This window comes from Heptranchias perlo, chromosome 32 (assembly GCF_035084215.1).
Source record: "Heptranchias perlo isolate sHepPer1 chromosome 32, sHepPer1.hap1, whole genome shotgun sequence".
Taxonomy (NCBI): domain Eukaryota; kingdom Metazoa; phylum Chordata; class Chondrichthyes; order Hexanchiformes; family Hexanchidae; genus Heptranchias; species Heptranchias perlo.
Window position 1 is genome coordinate 14,198,372 of NC_090356.1, and position 19,481 is coordinate 14,217,852.

General features: G+C 40.5%; 1 protein-coding gene across 4 annotated transcripts in view; it reads left to right on the forward strand.

The window, feature by feature from the left end:
• The window catches only part of LOC137301049 (coiled-coil domain-containing protein 27-like), a 51,586-nt gene that overhangs the window by 7,357 nt on the left and 24,748 nt on the right, over positions 1 to 19,481 (forward strand). For 2 of the 4 annotated variants that reach the window (XM_067970432.1, XM_067970430.1), the window contains 4 exons: positions 12,111 to 12,285; positions 14,496 to 14,625; positions 16,414 to 16,571; positions 19,190 to 19,351. In XM_067970432.1, coding sequence (XP_067826533.1) covers positions 12,151 to 12,285; positions 14,496 to 14,625; positions 16,414 to 16,571; positions 19,190 to 19,351 — 585 coding nt within the window. In that variant the 5' untranslated portion in view covers positions 12,111 to 12,150. Of the gene's footprint in view, positions 1 to 9,628; positions 9,876 to 12,110; positions 12,286 to 14,495; positions 14,626 to 16,413; positions 16,572 to 16,693; positions 16,758 to 19,189; positions 19,352 to 19,481 lie in introns of those variants that run through there. The other 2 variants (XM_067970433.1, XM_067970434.1) reach the window with 2 other exon arrangements.

Consider the following 19,481-nt stretch of genomic DNA (forward strand, 5'->3'; position numbering starts at 1 on the left):
GGGAGGGGAAAAATCAGCTACAATTTCCTCTCCTAATCACTATCCAATGACTCCTGCTGGAAAGTGCCCACTTGAGGACATCAGGTCAGGACGGGATCAGCTTCAGTTGTGATGCACTCCACTGTCAAATAGTCTAGTGACACTCACAGTCCAGGCTCAGTCATGAATAGTCACTTGGGTACCAGAAAGGAACCATATCCAAGCAGTGTTAGCACCTTCAGTAGATTACGGGTAAAAACTAGAAACAAAAAAGATGTCCCCTTTTCAAAAATGAAAAAGTAGCAAAGAGTTCCCTTTAAAAATAAACATTAAAGCTGGGGAGTACGTACAATGTAAAGTACTTCCTTGTGTACTCGGAGCATGACATTTTAAAGATCTCTCCTAACTAATAGGAAAGCTCTTTGTTTTTATGTTCTCATCTTCAGCGTGTTAGAAATCTGTCACTTTAACTCTTAGAGCCAGAATAGAGCCCGACATGTGACGTAGCAAGGGTTGAGTCTATGCTCTCGCAGCAGTAATGGCACCTCAGCCCTGCATACTGTTGGATGACAGGCAAAGGTTCACTGTGGCTCGTACTGAAAACCTGAGTTACAGATTGAATGGTAGGGAGACTGGAAGAGCAGAGAAAGGATTACAGGGGCTGGGCCAGGGCTAGGGACACTTGTTCTGGGACAGCAGTTCTGTGGAGGGGCACGGGTGAGGTAGGAGAATGCCATAATAGAAAAGAAACAAGAAAAGGGTGAGCGGCAAGATACAGAGAGCCATGCTGGGAAGGAAATGTAAAGAGCTAACCTGAACTTACACGAAATGATGGAAAATGAATCTGGTTTACGAAGGGATGTAAAACAGCATCAAATACCTTTTAATGTCGGAGCGAAACTCATCCGCACACAATAGTGAGTAGAAAGAGTACACGCTAATATTATGATATATTTTTGAATTAGAATTTTTAATTATCCTGATATACATAAAGACCACACACAGTGTGCTCTTGAGTTATAGGCCCATTATCACAAATGGTGTATTTTTCATATACCATCATTACCCAGCATATATCGTCTATATCTGACATCTCACCCATTGGAGGGAGGTAAGTATGAGTTATTCATCTTTCAGTATAAATGTGTATTTTATTCACCTGCTCCTTTGCAGCCTGTATACCTGTGAAAATTTGGTCCTTGAGAAGCATAAAATTTAAACCATGCCATCTGTCCAGGATAATAACCCGAGACAGAAACACTGAACGTAACATTTCCTCCGACTGTTTTTGTTATGAGACAAGTTTGAACTTCTGTTCCACTGCAACTTCCCTGATCAGAAACTGTAACTATCCCGTCAAGTTCTAAATGCAAAAAGATAATAAAGCAAACCATGAGAAGTGAGCTCACTGATCTCTTGTAGTTTAGAGTTCTTAAGCTAAAATTAACAAGAATGATATTTTGCTGGCTTTTCTCCTCTGGGATCTGGGTTCAAAGTCAGCTTAGTCTGATGGGAACCTTCCAGCCAACAGACATCCTACGTGAAAGGAATTTGGACAGTCTTAATTTATCTTTTCGTGGCTATGGCATACAGCTTAAAACTCCTCTTACTTCCACACTACTTGGCACTAAATTGGCAATCTCATTAAGAGATGCCAGAGATAAGCCAGTGTGTGAAATGGAAAAAATATTACAATGGAGTTGCATGGAGAGCTTTGCTGAGGTTGGGGGCTGAAGTGCATTGTTTGGGCAGTGTAAAGGGAGCTTCACTCTGTATCTACGTTACCACGTTGCATCTTTACTGCGTTACAACTGTGATTACACTTCAAAAGTACTTCATTGGCTGTAAAGCATTTTGGGACGTCCTGAGATCATGAAAGGCACTATATAAATTATATAAAAGGCATTGTATAAATTATATAAATGGCGCTATATAAATTATATAAAAGGCACTATATAAATTCCAGATCTGAGAGTGCCTGATAGTGACGCAAGGTACTTGAAGTATAAAGTATTCCATTACCTAGCACCAAATTCAGAAAAAAAGTTAAAAAGTAGATATTACCAGGTTAATACATGATAGATAAAAGATGCCCAGTAGTCTATTGCCGTCAAAACATCAGATAATGTTCAGTATATAACTTTCTCCCAAACTTGAAAATTTGACTAACTTATTGCTGATGGATGCCAGAGTGACACAGGTGGTGTTTAAGGAGTTGGATAGTCTAGGGGCAAGCAAGAAACTGGAAAATGCATTTTTATCTTCAGGAAGATAATATGAGCAACAGCCAGGATAAAAAAGGGTGGTTGCTACCTTGTGGGCTGACAATAATCCTACTGCTCACAGCAGCAGTGTAAGATGCTCCAACATAAGTTTCAGACCTTCAGGTCTGAGACAATTGCCATGAAATGTACCAGAATCTGATGAACACAATATGATTTTCGATCATAGGGTAGATGTCCCCCCTTCCCCTGTTTCAGCGCTAGATAGAACCAGCACTGTCCCTGTTCAGCCCAAGGATTGCTGGGGTTTCCTATCATGGTCATTTATATCAGTCCGTTGTTGGCAGAAGGGTAAGGAAAACATGGTTCAATTGCAAGCCTCTTAGGTACGGTTTTGTCACCAAGTGAGATAAACTATCTGAACTGGCACCATTTCCCCCATCCTACATCACCTTTCAGGTTCTCTAGATGTCAGCAATAGTTTTTTCTGCTTGTATTTTTCATTTGTCATTTTATATCAAAAATATTTAAACTCTATCAGCCACTAATCACAGCCTCTCTCTTCCTCTCACCAAACTGCTCACAACCCGTTACTGTATCCAAGACGGCTACACACCTAGTGTAATATTCTGCTATGATGTCATATTATTACATGGACATTGGACAGTCAGGGAGTAATTTCAGGCTGACTGTGTACAATAATACAGCTTTTAGAAATCTGGAAATTGATTGGTAAGAGGGATATTTGAGGAATGAGGAAATCTGATAAATGTAATGATATTCTGGTGGTTGAATTAGTTATATATATGCAGCACATGTTTAAAACTTGCCTAAGGGTTGCGTATGAAACCAATCTTAATTCATGGCTTAATTATTGTTTATCTTATTTTGCATAGACCAATTAACTCACTGAAAAGCAACACCTGTGACACTCAATTTTTTTTTTAAATAGTAGATTGTTACTATTAACAACATTAATTGACTTTATTGTGGTGTGATCTTACCTTGGCAGTTGTTAATTCCATCCCCAGTATACCCTGGCAGGCACTGACAGTAAAATAACTGTGTCACCAAATCCAGCCTGCACATTGCTTTCTCGTGACAATAGATATTTCTGTAATAGCATTCATTTTGATATGGATCTGCAAAACAAATGAGTTACCATTTGATTTTGTCTTTGCAATTGAGCAAAGGTTTAATGCTTGCAGGAATTTCCCATACTTTACTTCATCTTTTTTGATGACAATGGTAGTGGTTTTAATGATTCGCGTTCTGTATTTTGTTTTTACATTATCCTAACTATATTGGGCAACAGTCAAAAGTTTTTTTAAAAATGGTTTTGTCAAATGTTATTATAAGAACAAGGGTCTCTCCTAATGGCCCAGTGAGTAAGTGCAGTGTTGTGCAGCACTGAGCTGTGCAAAACAAGTCAATTTTAGATTTGTGCTGAGTTACCTGATTTCAGCCAGTGTAGCAGTAGGGTGATACAACTGGCCTCAGTACCCACCCTGCTAAGAATGGGAAGCATTAGCCAAGGTGCTCACTCCAGGCTACTATCCAGTGACACCTGCTGGAAAGTGCACGTGGTTATTGGGTAAGGTTAATACTGGAGCTCGGCTGAGCTGGCTAATTACCTCAACCAACACTCTCGCTGTATAGAGTCACACATGAAGAATGGCCATTTGGTTGAGGTATCAGAGGGCTGACAACACCTGTGGAACTGTACTCATTGTGAGACACTGCCATCAGGAAAGGAGAAAAAATAGAGGAGAAAAAAAATTAGGGGCCCTATTCATAATTCATATGAGCTAATTTCCTAATTAGTCCACAATTGAGATACATTTAGAGAATATAATGCATACTGTGATATAGATTAACAGATGCTGGAGGCTGAGTTACATGCAAAAATGTAACTACTTTGGAGTTGCCTATAGCTACAATCAAAGAAATTTGAATCACAAACCATAGGAGTAAAGTTTGAGTGATTCATAAAGCTATCCGAAAATTAAAGTTCTGTTAGTACATGATGTAATCTGAGTGTGAAATCACCTAAATCACATTCAAGTGAGAGACCACTCCAGGAAGTAACCTCGGGGTGCGATTATACTAACCTTTTTGCTAACGATGCTCAGTGGGTTTTGAGTGTATATCAATGAAAATTTGGCAGTGTAACTCTGGAGACTACTGAGTACATTAAAACCTAAAGGTGTGAGGCCCTATCCAAAAGGCAGTCTTGCATCAGTTTTAGTACGCAAAGAGTGCAGTATAACTCCTGATTCATATTAGCCGCAATATAAGTGTGAGCAGAGCGGAGAAGCTGCAATATGCACGATAGGCCACAACTTGAAAAGAAAATGGGTCAGAAAGACCAGCAGGATCCATAATCAGCAAACAAATAACATTCAAACTCCAGGCTTTTAAGACAGAGACAGGTCTCCAAAGTAAAATGTTATTCCAGAGAATTCAACCACTATGTGGGTAAATTTAACGGTTTTGTGGTGATTCATGCAATTTTTGTGTTTATTATCTTAGAAACTTTAAATCTAGTAAGATCATACGTTACTCAGAAACCCAAGATGGAGGCACAAAGAATTTTGAAAAAATATTTTGAGTAATTTCATTGGCTCTCTTTCTTCCAATTATCAGTTGCTCATTGGTAGTTGTTTGCTGATTCTTATGGTGGTCTTTCTACCTGTTACTGCCTCTACATTTGTGGGTTTCCTATCTGTTCAGTAATATTTCAGGAAATTGGCCTCATTCTTTTGCTTTCTTATGAATATAATATTTGAGCCAATGAGCTACTACTGTGACATATACTTGTAAAATGTGAGACTTTCAAGTCTGGTTCGAGATGTACATTTTACATGCACTACCCATGTATATTAGACACAAGAATTCATCATATAGATGACGAAGCATAGTTGCTCATAATATTCCGCCATGGGGGAATTTTCAGGCAGGCCGGTTTCACGGTGAAGGCCGCCTGCTCCAAAAAAACCTATAAAACTGTCATGTCAAGTACTGGGGAAAAAGATTTCTTTGCAATAGCTATTATGTCTGTTGCAAGATCAATCTTTGCAATGTAATTTTCACTTTTCAGCAGCAGTTTTATAAACAAAAAAACTTGGTGGAAGGGCTGAGGGGGTTACTGTCCATAACATAGAATCTTACAGCACAGAAGGGGGCCATTCGGCTCATCGTGCCTGTGCCAGCTCTTTGTAAGAGCTATTCAATTAATCCCACTCCCCTGCTCTTTTCCAGTAGCCCTGAACATTTTTCTTTTTCAAGTGTATATCCAATTCCCTCTTGAAAATTACTATTGAATCTGCTTTCACCACCCTTTCAGGCAATGCATTCTAGATCATAACAAGTCGCTGTGTAAATAAATTTCTCCTCATCTCCTCCCCTGGTTCTTTTGCCAATTGTTCATATAACTGCTCCGTTTACAAACCTGGCAAATTGTCTTCAATGTATCATTCCGGATAGCAGTGCCCCTTTATGATTATGAAACTCAAGTGAAATTAGACATGCATTCCAGCAATGATACAAATGAATACAAAACTCTGGTTTCAGACATAAAAAATGCAACTGAACAAAACCCGCATCTGATATGGACAACTGGTCTGATTAGTAATGCATTCCATTTCCTGATGACTACAAGTCTGATCAAACGATGCTGAACTAATTTCCACATTAATGGTTATTTAATAGTACTGAACCTTACCTTGCACTAATAATTCAGAAGAAGCATTCTTTGTCTTTCGTATCAACAATGCCAGAAGGATGATTCTGAGGCAAAAACACATCTTGGATATCAGGATTTCCTTCGCATTACTAATCTCTATAACACTGCCAGCGATACTGAGTAATAACATAGTAACACTCGGGACTGTACTGCTTCATTGTCCAGCCACACTGTTTCCAAATTTTCTCTACAGTATTAACTGCTGGCTGTTGATTTCCAAAGCTGCGACCATTCCGTGCCCGTTTTAACGCGTCACAAACCAGGGCTGGAATGTCCCAACATGGTTAGACCGCGCAGGACTGTCGGAAATCCGCAGCGGGATCATTGAACTGCTCTGCAGGGAACTCAATCAATGGGCACCTCAGTTAAATGCAGCATCTTCTCTCGTTACTGTCTGTTAAACATCTATATATTTAAATATATTAATAACTTGATTATTGTCTCAATATAATTAAGTTCTAAAGTGAATACATTAACAGATGGGAACAGACAGATACTTACGAAATTACAAGGGCGTTTAAAAACTCGTAATTTAGGTAGTAACCACGCTGCAATCAGATAATAATCGGACAAAATTTAACCTATGATTTATGTCGTTTGTACTTCATTGAGAAGTTGTAATTACGACGTTCAATGGCCAATACGATAGGAAGATGTTACTGATTGAAGGCAGATTTCAGACTCAAAACAATTTGTATGGAGAGCACTGCCTCAATATCTAATTCCTAACATTGTCTAAATTAATTTCTAAAGTGAATATTTTCCACTTAACTAAAAGCGTGCATGCAATAGAATACCTTCTCTTAGTGCGCTACTGGTTAAAATTACACAGAAATCTGGAAGTTCAGAATGTTCTGTTATGCAGAGTGGAAGGTGAACCTTTATGGTGCATTTATAGCACAAGATTACTGTTGGTGCGTAGCGGTTTCAGCGTCGCACTGACTCTGAATGTGCGGTTTAATTCGGGTGTGAAGGCCTGAACTAACTCCGGATTTATCTGCAGTTGTACTGTAATTGCAGTGCTGACATGAAGCAAAACCGCTTTCTCTGATACTACCGTTGTAATGTAAATACATCCCAAAGCACAGAAAACGTAGGTTTAGTCACTACTAAAAACCTGTTTTATACAATAGAAGGTCTTTGGTGATCATTTCTGGCGTCCTATATACAAATACGCCCCACCTCCCCTTCCATTTTCTGTGTTGAAATCATCACACAATGCCTCCCAAACTCATTCTTTCCCAGGACTTCATGACTGTGGAACTCCTTACCCCTCTCACTCGTCCTTTCGTCCAAGAGTGTTGACAAATCCAAAACTGGAGGTGTGGTATGGATGGGATAGTGTTTTGATGTTTGTTTTGTTGCTGATTAGATTAATTTTAAAATCTTATTGACCTCTATGACTGATGCCTCCACACGATGATACATATAAACGGGGGAGGGGGATGACTTGTATTCTGAAAAGCTGATATTTGGTGTCTAGTTTAAAGAAACACTGGTGATAACCCTATGTTCTCCTCTTTCAAAACCCAAGCTTGTTTCCACTTTTTGATTTATCGTATCTTCTCTCCTGCTCTTAGTCTTGGTGGTGCCCTGTGATCTGGACTTTGGACCATCATCTAGGCTTCCAAATATTAATAAAATGTAATTATCCCTCTCTTAGACTAGGATTTTGGCATTGCATGCATACTGACTGTTCATAAATACAATGCAAACCAGTTCCTTAATGACCCTATGTGACTTCCACCAAGACTGCCAGTAAGTAGTGGCCTGGCACTGGATTAGCATTCTGTTGCTGCCAGTATAATGTCAGCTGAGACAAATGGCTCAGAATTTATTGCACATCATGGCTTGCAGCAATGCATAAAGCTGGGATTGGCCAGTTTATTTACAATGTTCTTGTTAACAAGTGTACATTTAAGTAAACTATTACATTAATGTTACAATAATAGAGCGGTAAGGCTGGAGTAGCTTGTTTCCTGCTATTGATAGTTTGTTTGAAAATAATTGTTTGGATGATGGATGGGAATGAACCATCAGAGTAATTCCCCTCCTCTCTGCAAAGGCAGGTAAGTACCACCTTAAATAGGTTCCAGTTGAAATAGGCTCCAGAAAGTGGGTCCCAGCGTAGGGCAGTGGAGTTGTTTCATTCTCTGAGACTAGCAGTGGGGGAGAGTTAAACATATTGCACTCTTGCAGTATTTTAAAAAATCCTCTTCAAGGCTTTTAGGAAGAACTCTGTTTGCTCAGCCAGTTTCCCCTCTCCCAGGAGCGCCCCTTATAAAAGTTTCAGTACCAGGCTTATTGATCTCCTCCCTTCTCAGTTCTGTAGGATGAATGAAACATTTATTTTCTTTGCTATGTGGACCAATATTAATTAGGGGAAAATCATGCTTCAAGAAGAGACACCACCAATGGGGAGTCATGGGTGCACTCAATATGATTTTGGAAGGTTGGAAAATCAAAGAGCACGTCATCCCAGGAGCATATTCATGTGGTAATACAGCCCAGCAGTTTGCAGGCCTCGAGTTCCTTTGAAGAGGTCACTCCCAAAATCGTAGGTATGGAGAGCATAGAGTAGGTTCCTTGCATTTCCACTGCCACCACCACCACCACATGCTCCTCCTCATTCATGCTCTGTGATTGATCCGTCTGCTTAGGCTTCAAACTGACTAACTGAAACCTCCGTCCTGGTGATTGCATCAGAAGTGAGTGATACAGACTGTGAGATTCTAGTTCCTTCCATTTCAGTGGGCCTAGTCTGATGGACCATTAGGGGTGGCACCGAGTTGCCCCAGTGTCACCAAACATGAATCAGCACAAGTACCACTAATATACTACTATATAACTACTAATATAATAAACATATGATCCAATCAAACTAAAAAATGCCAAAATAAGCAACAAAGTCCCTAAAAACCAAAAGGAACCTTACCAAATAAATCAGAATGTTGTTATCAGTGTCTATAACACATTCTATTGCCACTGGGCGCAGAAAGCCTCAAGGGTACCTGCAGACATTGCATGCTCTCTCTCCAAGACCACCCTGGCCACCCGTTTCAGTGGGAGCTGTGGTTCTGGGGGGGGGTCAACTATAGAATTGGAAGATGTTTGCTGGCTGCAAGATACTCCTGCATGCTTGCAGGGCAATATAATGAATGTATGTTTTTTTATATTTCAAAATATACTTTATTTCGTAAAATGTAAAGCTACAAACAGCTCATTGTAAAAGGACACAATTCCAAGCAATGCAGTTCAAACCAATACAGTGCAGATCGTACATATTATATAATACATGTATGCTTTGCTGGTATGTTTGCCTGCGAGTGAGTGGCGAAATAATAGGAATAAAATATGAACGGAGCTTGGGGGCGAGCTCAGGCTTCACTGTGTGGGTGCTTGCAAAAGAAGAGTAACAAGATCAGCCATGATCTAATTGATAGCGATACAGTCTCGAGGGGCTGAATGGCCTCCTCCTATGTTCTGCACAATTGCTGGTGAACTGATACTTATTTAGCAGAGACACAGAAGGGAGGGCGCACGCGCGCGGACCTCCCATTCATGACATCCACGCTGCTCACGAGACGCTGCGCGTTGCCGGGCAACTAAATCGCGCCTTTATTGTGGGAGCTTTGCATCGGAACTAATTGAATAAAAAAATCTCCGCAGCCGGTACCCCCATCCTCCTCGCTTCGCTGCATAAAGAACTAACTACAAGCGCGGAATCACCTGCAATAATAATATTTTTTGGAGCGAAACGTGACCCTCGATGCAACCCAACTTCCCCATTGGAGCCTCCGACCCGCCAAGGTGTGTTTGGTTTCAAATTGGCTCTTCCACCTGTCAATCATCCCCGGCTCCCGCCTCCCCCGATTGAGAGGTGATCGGTCGCGCGAGCGGTTCTCCCGGACTGATGCAGCAGATCGCAGGTACGGTGCATTTTATTGGATCTGTGCATTTAAATTAAAGGGGGAGGAGAGAAAACCCCTCTTTAAAATTTCACTTGCAATTTTGAAAGTCAAAACATCCTTTGAAATTTTAGACTTTGTCACAGTTTGCCAAGTTGTACTTCGATATATGTTGTAAACAATTTTACAACACCAAGTTATAGTCCAGCAATTTTATTTTAAATTCACAAGCTTTCGGAGGCTTCCTCCTTCATTGTTCATCCTTCATCCTTCGCCAAGCATTGTTCTGTGAATTATAAATGCGATTTCATTTCGAGGATTTCATTTTCACATCGTTCACCTGACGAAGGAGGTAGCCTCCGAAAGCTTGTGAATTTAAAATAAAATTGCTGGACTATAACTTGGTGTTGTAAAATTGTTTACAATTGTCAACCCCAGTCCATCACCGGCATCTCCACATCATCGATATATGTTGTTTAGCCCCTCGTGATTTTTTTAATACAATGTAATATGTCTGTGTGTACAAAATTAATGTAAACTTCATGAGTCGTAGGTACCATATCTGTCGTACGTGGACAAGATGTGGAGATGCCGGTGATGGACTGGGGTGGACAAATGTAAGGAATCTTACAACACCAGGTTATAGTCCAACAATTTTATTTTAAAATCACAAGCTTTCGAAGATTATCTCCGAAAGACACCAGCTATCTCTTGTGCCTTATTATCTCTGACGAAGGAGATAATCTCCGAAAGCTTGTGATTTTAAAATAAAATTGTTGGACTATAACCTGGTGTTGTAAGATTCCGTACATGGACAATACATTTTAACTTGTAGAATATCTGCCTGAATTATCAACACCTTCAGAGGTGATTCTGTCTGTTGTGATGTCCTGGATAAAGCAACAGGGTAGAGTTAGAAAGCCCCCCCCCCCCACCAAAGTCTTTGTAGAGTTATCTTATTTGAGCTTTGTCTGTGGGAGCTAAAATTGGTTTGAGCATCTCTGTGCTGGTGAACTTCTCACCCTGAATGAATATTTGGAAAATATTCACGTGATGGAACTTGGTCACGGTGGTTCTCATGTTCAAATAGCTGGTAACACTCTGTCCAGGCTTCACACAAAGAATGGTTGTTTGGGCAAGGCACAAGAGATAGCTGGTGTCTGCGCTCCTCCAATTCTGGCCTCTTGCGCTTCCCCGATTTTCATTGCTCCACCATTGGTGGCCATGCCTTCAGCTGCCTAGACCCTAAGCTCTGAAATTCCTTCCCTAAACCTCTCTGCCTCTCTACCATTCCTTCTTTAAGATGCTAATTAAAACCAACCCCTTTGACCCTCACCTATCCTGATCTCTCCTCTGTCACTCGGTGTCAAATTCTGTTTGATAACACTCCTGTGAAGTACCTTGTGATGTTTTACTACATTAAAGATGCTATATAAATGCAAGTTGTTGTTGATATATGACCATATCCTAGCGTGAGCCGCTATCTTCAGGAGAGGAAGGACAAGGGAGGAAAAATTAGGTGGATTGGAAGAGGTGGAGGAAAAAAAATGAGTGTGTGCTATTATTGTCAGCTGCATTAAGTTCATGTGGATTCATAAAATATTAATAAAACAAAATGAGGATTCTACAGGGCTAACAATACAGCCTTGGACACCTGTCCAGAGGCTCAGCAAATTTGTCCATTTGGAAATTGACAAAGGGTCTACACTCAAAATGGTAACCAATCTTTCCTTTTTTGGGGGCATTATGAAAGTTCTTTGTACAATTTTCATTACCTTTAAAATTAAGGCAAACGTTTTGTTTCCATTGAAATGTTGGCACCTTACATAGAATTATATAGAATTTACAGTACAGAAACAGGCCATTTGGCCCAACAGGTCCATGCTGGTGTTTATGCTTCACACCTTGAAGTAATTTAAAACTGTCATACCTTCAATGCTGTTTGGGGAAAAAAATGAAGCATGTAGAATAGAATCATAGAATGATGCAGTATAGAAGGAGGCCATTTGGCGCACTGTGTCTGCGCCGACTCTTTGAAAGAGCTATCCAATTAGTCCCTTTCCCCCTAGCCCTGCATATTTTCCCCCTTCAAGTATTTATTCTATTCCCTTTTGAAAATTATTATTGAATCATCATCAGGCTTTTATTTCACTCTTATATTTAATGCTGGTTTGGCATCACTAAATTATTGACTGACTTTGCAACAAGCTGTTGGCACAACAAATAATTCACTGGTTCTGTACTTATAATATGCAGCTACAATAAAAGGAAGACTGGTGAAGAGATTATCCTGAAGATGCGAGGCTTTTCTGCTCTTCAAAGAACTGACCGTCGATCACAGACGGGCACTTTGAAATATACATGTGTGGATACCCAGGGACAAAATAATGTTAAAGCAACACAAACCTCTGAAGCTTCAAATGGAAAGGAGGTATATTTATGATGTCAGCTTTTTTCAATCATATTATTTTGATCTTCATTTAACTACGGTAAATAGAATAATTTTTCCATGGTCACTGATTTCAATTTGCCCCTTTGTTGCAAAAGTTAAGCCATTGCGAATGGGCGTTATGTTTATTAGAAAGTAGCACGACAATGGTCGGGTGTGAAATCAAAGTCAAACACATTTTTATTAATCTCACTCCTGCAAAGAAACAAAACTACAATATTTTGTTATTTTGATATTGAATTTCTTTCAAAAGTCAATCCCCATTGCTGAGAGACAAGTCATCCAGAAAGATTATTCACTTCTGTGAAGGGTTTAAATACCAGGGGAGACAGTTAAAATTATGAAATTAGGAGTGAGGAAAGAAATTGGACAGAATAGCCCAAAATTCCACTTAGTGGGTTGCACCGGATTTACGCCAATGTGGAGTTGTGCTTGCTGATAAATCTGCCAGAAATTTGAGGGCCAGCTCGTTTGCATATCTAGTGGATGATCTCCAGCACAAATCCTATGTAAAATTAGAGTAATGTGCTTGGAAATTAGAGTGTAGCCTTTAAAAGGCCAAGTGTGGCTGAATATTAGGGCAGCAGGCTGAGCAAGCAGCAGCTAAGTTGGAAAGTGTTTGGATCACTGAGTTCACTGTCAGGCAGTTGCACTGGCTGGCTTGTGTTTTTGTCATTTTGTCCCACTTTTCAAGAATATCTTCCACTGGAGGATTTGGCAAAGACAGCTGAAAAAGGGACAAGGGCAGCGCAAGGAGGTACAAAAGAGCTTTCAATTTCTGTTTGTTGTGACCTCCAAACTCTCCTCGAGGATATTGAACATAGGAGAAACAAACTCCGGTTCTACTTGAGAGGAAACCTCAAAACAGATTTCTTGGACTATGTAGAGGGAGGTGACACTGGAACTGAATCTCAGACCAGTGTCACAAGAAGTTCAATGCCCTGACCAGGGCAGGCAAGGTAACATACCAGCCACTTTCCCTTTTCTTTCTTGGGCTTCCTGGGCCCAGTATACTCTTCACCTTCTTAAAGATACGAACTGTACAACTAACCCTTCGCACTGCCCGCTGGTCAAAGGAGGCGCCAACTCAGGATCTTAAGGTACGTGTAGCCATCTCCCTAATAGCACTTAATTGCATACACAACCTTAAAAACCTCTTCCTCCACTTTAACAAGGTGATACCACCATATCTCTTGTATCAGCTTTCTGATGATGAGTGGGACACAGTCCTCACTCCCATCCTTTACCTAATACACTCAATCTTGTTGCAGTAGAAACTTGCACCGTGTGAGGTAAGGCATTGGAGGGTGCACCACCATCATCAAGATGCTCATCCCCACAATCAGCAGGCCATGGAGCTTTGTGTGGGAGATGGTGAGGTCAAGGGCATGGGATCAGAGAATGGTTACCGTGGTCTCCTAGAACTTGTTTCATCGCCCTCTGGGGTAGGAGAGGAAGTTGCCAGAGTTTTTTTTTGCCCTAAATTGGTTTATTTTGCTTCTTCCAGAAGATTGCATAGCTGGTTGGGTGGATGGGGGTCACGGTGTGCATAAGTTGCACCATGGCAGTTTGGGTTGGCTTGATGGACCAGTTGGTCTTTTCCTGTCCGTTTTTTGCATATGTTCATAAAACCAGGAAAGTCGGGGCTGAAGTGCCACTAGCCCTCATTTGCATATATTATAATTAGGTGGCTGCAAACTCAGTGAGCCGATTGTGAGAAGGGGCACATTGCAAGAAGGACCAATTCTCATCAGGGAATTCAGGGGGCAGTCAATTTTTGGGGTGGAAAACCAGCAGAAGCTGCTTACACCCCAACTTGCTGCCTAGGAAAGGTACTTGCTCTAATTTTACACTTTAAACAAAATGGCGTGGAATTGACAAGGACAGTATAAATGTACTCGAGGGATGTGTTTCTAGAGAGAGAAATGATTTTACAATATAGTGCTAGTTGGGGTTGATTTTTCAAAAGGAGATAGGTTTGTTTTGCTTAATGGCCTTTTCCTATTCCTAAAAACTCCCATTTTCAGTTGTTTACACTGGGACTTAACCAGTGACTCTAATTGTGTGAAATCAGATTTCCTGGATTGTCGGTGAAATACTGCTTGTTACTGTCTTCCATCATGAATTTAAGACCAGTGTTCAGTACATTAAATCCTATCAATAACCTTTATGTTTGTTCTAAACATGCACAGCCTAGTCCAGCTTCCTTGGATAGTGGAAGCACATTGATTGATCCCAGTAAGAACATTTCTCAGATTAACCAACCTCAGGGACACAGCACATCTGGGACAACTGTAATTAATGACAGAAGCCCAACTAGTGGTAAGACCGCATTGATTTTTCTGTTAAAATGGTATCATTGAACAGTGATACAAAGTGTGTATATATGTCTTTAGCAGTACTTAGAGATTTCATAACATTGTATGAGAGGCGAGGGAGTGGGTGGTGTACTGGATCAGCACAGTATTCCCTCACCTCTAGGACCTGTGTTTACAATCAGTCCAGACTAGTGGGATGAAAGACTCCTCTCCTTGCCTGTTGTAAAGATCCAAAGCAAGATGATTTTGGGCAGTTTCATTCCAATTCCTACTAAACAATACAAAAAGTGCCACAATTCGGCAAGACACTTCAGCCTCGTTCAGGAAGGCCGAAGGTGGCTGATGTGGAAAATTTAAACAGATGCAGCAGGGAGTTCTAATCTGAGGCTTAAGGTATGTTATTGTGACAAATTAGGGAGAACTTACTCTGCCCAGGCCATGCAATAGTGCTATTGGAGTAATGCCGAGGTTTTAGATGTCTACGCAGTGACCAACTCAATTATTTTATACCCACTTAATAATCCTTACTGTACTCCTTATGTTTAGGAAGTTGTCAGTCAAAAATAAATATTTACCTGTTAAATTAATTTGATGCAAGTGATCTATTTTGCTAAAGTTGATGGATTCGTTGCTTATTTTCTGTATGTTACAATTGTGGTGGTGTTTTGCTCTAGCTCATATCTTTCCTGCACAGTGAAATAAATAAATACACCATCTGGTTTCTTCCCAGGGCCAGAATCCACAGTGGGAACATTAATAAATGATAACTAAAGGTTGGAGGTCTGGGTGCTTTGGATCTTTTGCGTCACCAGTCGTAATACCTCTAGTTGATTGCCATAAAATCATACTATGAGGACCACAGAAACCAAAATAAACACTTTGGTTTTAATGACAACTTTAAATGTAGCTGGCACTTCTCTAACACCGAAGGCACTATGTTTTTCATAAATAAATACCTTGGCCTTGAGATTATGCTGTGGAATAGGTACTTCATTTGCTTGAATAAAATTCCTCTCAGCACTATTTTAGCAACGTTGATTTAATTTTTTTAAAATGGAGCAATGTGAGTGAATTTCTGCGGGGATTCTCCTGCTTGTCGGCTGTAACCTTGGCAGAAGAACACCATAAACCCCTGAAAAATGGTATATATGGCATTTGCACTTTTATTCTTGGGTTTCAGCAGCTCTTCTGCCAAAGTTATGGCAGACAATCAGGAGGACCCCTGAGGAAATTCATCCCCAATGTCTCTACTGGAATGGCAGGGAAAATTTCATACAAACATGTTATGCCCTTGTACCTATTAGAAGTCAGCTTATTGCCTTAACTTCACCATTTTTTAGCATTTTAGTGAGTTAATTAAAAGTGTTTCACATACAATGAACTAGTTGTGAAGGGATTCCATATATACCGAGCATTGGCACCAAGTAGTTGAAACAGGTGCCACTGAGACAGGTACTTTTCAGTATATTTATTTCAGCTTCATTTATAGCTAATAAAGTAGCTATGATGTCAGAATCTCAATTAATGACACAAGATGATGTAAACTGCAGTGACAGAATACTCTAAATTCTGTAAATTAAAGAAGTTTTGTACAGTCTTGTCCTAAATAAAAAATAGGAATTAGAAAGTTTGACATTACATTTCCTCAAAATGAAAAAGTAAACAACATTTGTAATCATGCATGACTTGTACTGGATGAACAGTAGAAAATCTGAAAAATCTGAACACTGCAATTTCCAGAGACACTGACCAATTCTCAATAATTCTTTGAATGTTGTTTCTTCTGCTGCAGCTCATTCATCCTTCATCAAAAGTGCAAATGAAGTCCTCCTCCCAACTGACATGAGGACTTCAAATGGCCACACAGAACAATCAAACTCCACAGGCCAAACAGAATCCAGAGATGCCAGTAAGAACCTCCCTTGGTATGTTACTGTGCTACATGAAAAGGTAAAAACAATCATTAGGTAATTGTCAAGATTAGCAGAGTTTGTTATTTTAGATACAAATTCATCTGGAGTTGGAAACCAAGAAGAATTGACATCTAGTGGTGGCATTTACATTCTTTGCAGGCACCTAAAGGAGACTAAAGGGGTAAATTTACATCCTGGGATAGTTGGCATTGGCACAGATCAGGTGAGCAGCATGCCAATTCACATTATCCTCACCCAAATCGTGCAGGGCTGAATCCTCCAGCCAAGAGCTTTATATTATTATAATGTGTGGTAATTATACTGAAGTGAAGCTAAATGCCATTTCCCCACTATTCCTAGGGCTCACAATGCGCTCAGCTCACCTATGTAAAAAAGGGTGTTGAAGGGAAGGGACATTCTAGGCTGAATTTTGAAGTTGACAGCAAGCCTCTAATTATGTTACCCATGCTGACAGTTAGAAATCGTAAACTTTCAACGTGTTAACACTGGTGAGATAACAAGAAACAGATAAATAGTTAGAGAAAGACACACACAGAGACAATATATGTCCTCATTCTAATATGATTTTTTAAAAAATGTGTAAGTTGAACTTTGAAAACAAAGCCTATGAGAAAAATGCACTGCAGCAACTCGCCAAGGCTTCTTCGACAGCACCTCCCAAACCCGCGACCTCGACCACCTAGAAGGACAAGAGCAGCAGGCGCATGGGAACAACACCACCTGCACGTTCCCCTCCAAGTCACACACCATCCCGACTTGGAAATATATCGCCGTTCCTTCATTGTCGCTGGGTCAAAATCCTGGAACTCCCTTCCTAACAGCACTGTGGGAGAACCGTCACCACACGGACTGCAGCGGTTCAAGAAGGCGGCTCACCACCACCTTCTCGAGGGCAATTAGGGATGGGCAATAAATGCCGGCCTTGCCAGCGACGCCCACATCCCGTGAACGAATAATTTAAAAAAATCAATAGGAGAAAATGGGGGAGGAGGGAAATGTTGAGGCTTCTGAGGGGAGCAAGTAAGAGTGGTGAACAGTGCATGGAGGGTTACGGGTGAGGTGAGTGACAACAGTGAGGAGGAAGGGAGAATGCAGGAGTTGAGCTGGTAGTTCAAAGGGAAAGAGGTGGGGTAGAAGATCGGAATAAGTGGGTAGTAGTGAGAAGGCGAATGTTGGGGATGTGATGAAAGCAGGGGGAAGCATGAGTGATGGGAGGAGGAAACCAGAGGGAGCCACTGTATGCCACATTTTCCCCACAACCCCCAGCAAACATGCAGCCTGCCATCATTACTGTCTCAATTCTCCCAGCCGCACAGCTCCACGCCGTCCACCACCTTCATCTCGAAAGGAAAGAAGAAAAAGACAGAGAGAAACTAAAAGAGTTAGGGAGAGAGAAGTAAAAGAGGAGAGGCATAGATAGAAATGGAATACAAAGACAGAAGAGAACATATTCTCCAACCTATGGCGTGCATTACTACAGAAGATCCACTAATGCTTACTGCAAATGCAAGATTTCACTGCTGCTATTATCAGCCATTTCAAAAGCACCCACAAACTGCAGGAAATGCAATATGATGGATCAACCATTGAAACCTCCACTATCTGCCATAATGGAGGGAACCATCCCTTGATGGATAACGAGATTAACAATTGATGGGGACCCCAAATTTTGACCTTGCTAAAATGAACTGCAGTCCATAGGCACAAGAATGAAAACAAGTACGATACAAATTGAATGTATTCCTTCTTGGGCTATGCTGTTGATTTATGTCCGATGGTGTTGATGTACTTTGAGGTGACTTTTTGCGCAAGGATTTGCCCCGCAAATGTTATGCAGATAATTGATTGGAAAATAGATAATTGGTGCAGATAATGGAAATTCCACTGGAATAAATGAGTAAAGTTTGCAAGGAGAGGCTTTTGGCATAGATTAGAGAATCTGGCTCTGAGGTCAGTGCGCTCAATTTGAGGCGCTCCTGATCCATGCCCATCCTGTGCTTACACTAAGCAAGGCTGCACACCATGATTTCTACATCTATACATATATTATTAAAACTCTTACCTCTCTATGCACTTCCTGTCCACATAACCTTTCTGTTAGCACATTTTTGTCAGCGAAGAGTCCCAATTTGTTTAATGAATAAATCTGAGACCAAATGCAGCATTTGTCTTGCCATCTGATGGATCTAATTTCTTCTGGCAACCCATTTGCTGTAAAGTGGTTAACAACTGTTAAAATATTGCACAAAGTTTACATGGTGTATTAACCATGCACTACCAGAGGAAATTAATAACTGCCCAGTCTCTTAGAACAGGGAAATGGAGGACAATACCATGCCATCTCATTCCTGGTTATACTGGTTGTCCAATTAATTTTTTGCCATTTTCAATCATTAATCCAGTTAAAATTGGTGTCTTTGCTATTTTTAATAATTAATCCAGCTAAAATTGATGAATTGGTGTCTCCAATTTGTTATCTGGTTCCAAACCTGGTGCTATTGAAATGCATGCCGTTAATTAACAGCCGCCTTCCAGCTCTGTCTGCTGAACAAACCCTGCGGCAAGATCACCCAGAATGATTTGCAGGTCATTTTCATCATCTGTATAATTTGTTTGTTTTTTTAATGAAAACAGGAGAAGTGTGTCTTGATGCTAGAAGATAAGATAAAGCACCTCTCTGTGTTTGAGGCAGAATCTAGGAGAAAGGACGGAGTAATTGCTGCTCTCCGAGATGAGGTAGCTGCATTAACGCAACAGCTAAGTGTCACAATGGACAATGATATTTTGAGGACACAGGTGAGAAACTGAAATTCACAACAAGACCTAAAACTAATGCTCCTAAATGCATGCTGAAAAATGGAAAGAAAAATATTAATAGAACATGACTTGTGCAACGTTTATAGGCAACTGACACTAAAATAAATTG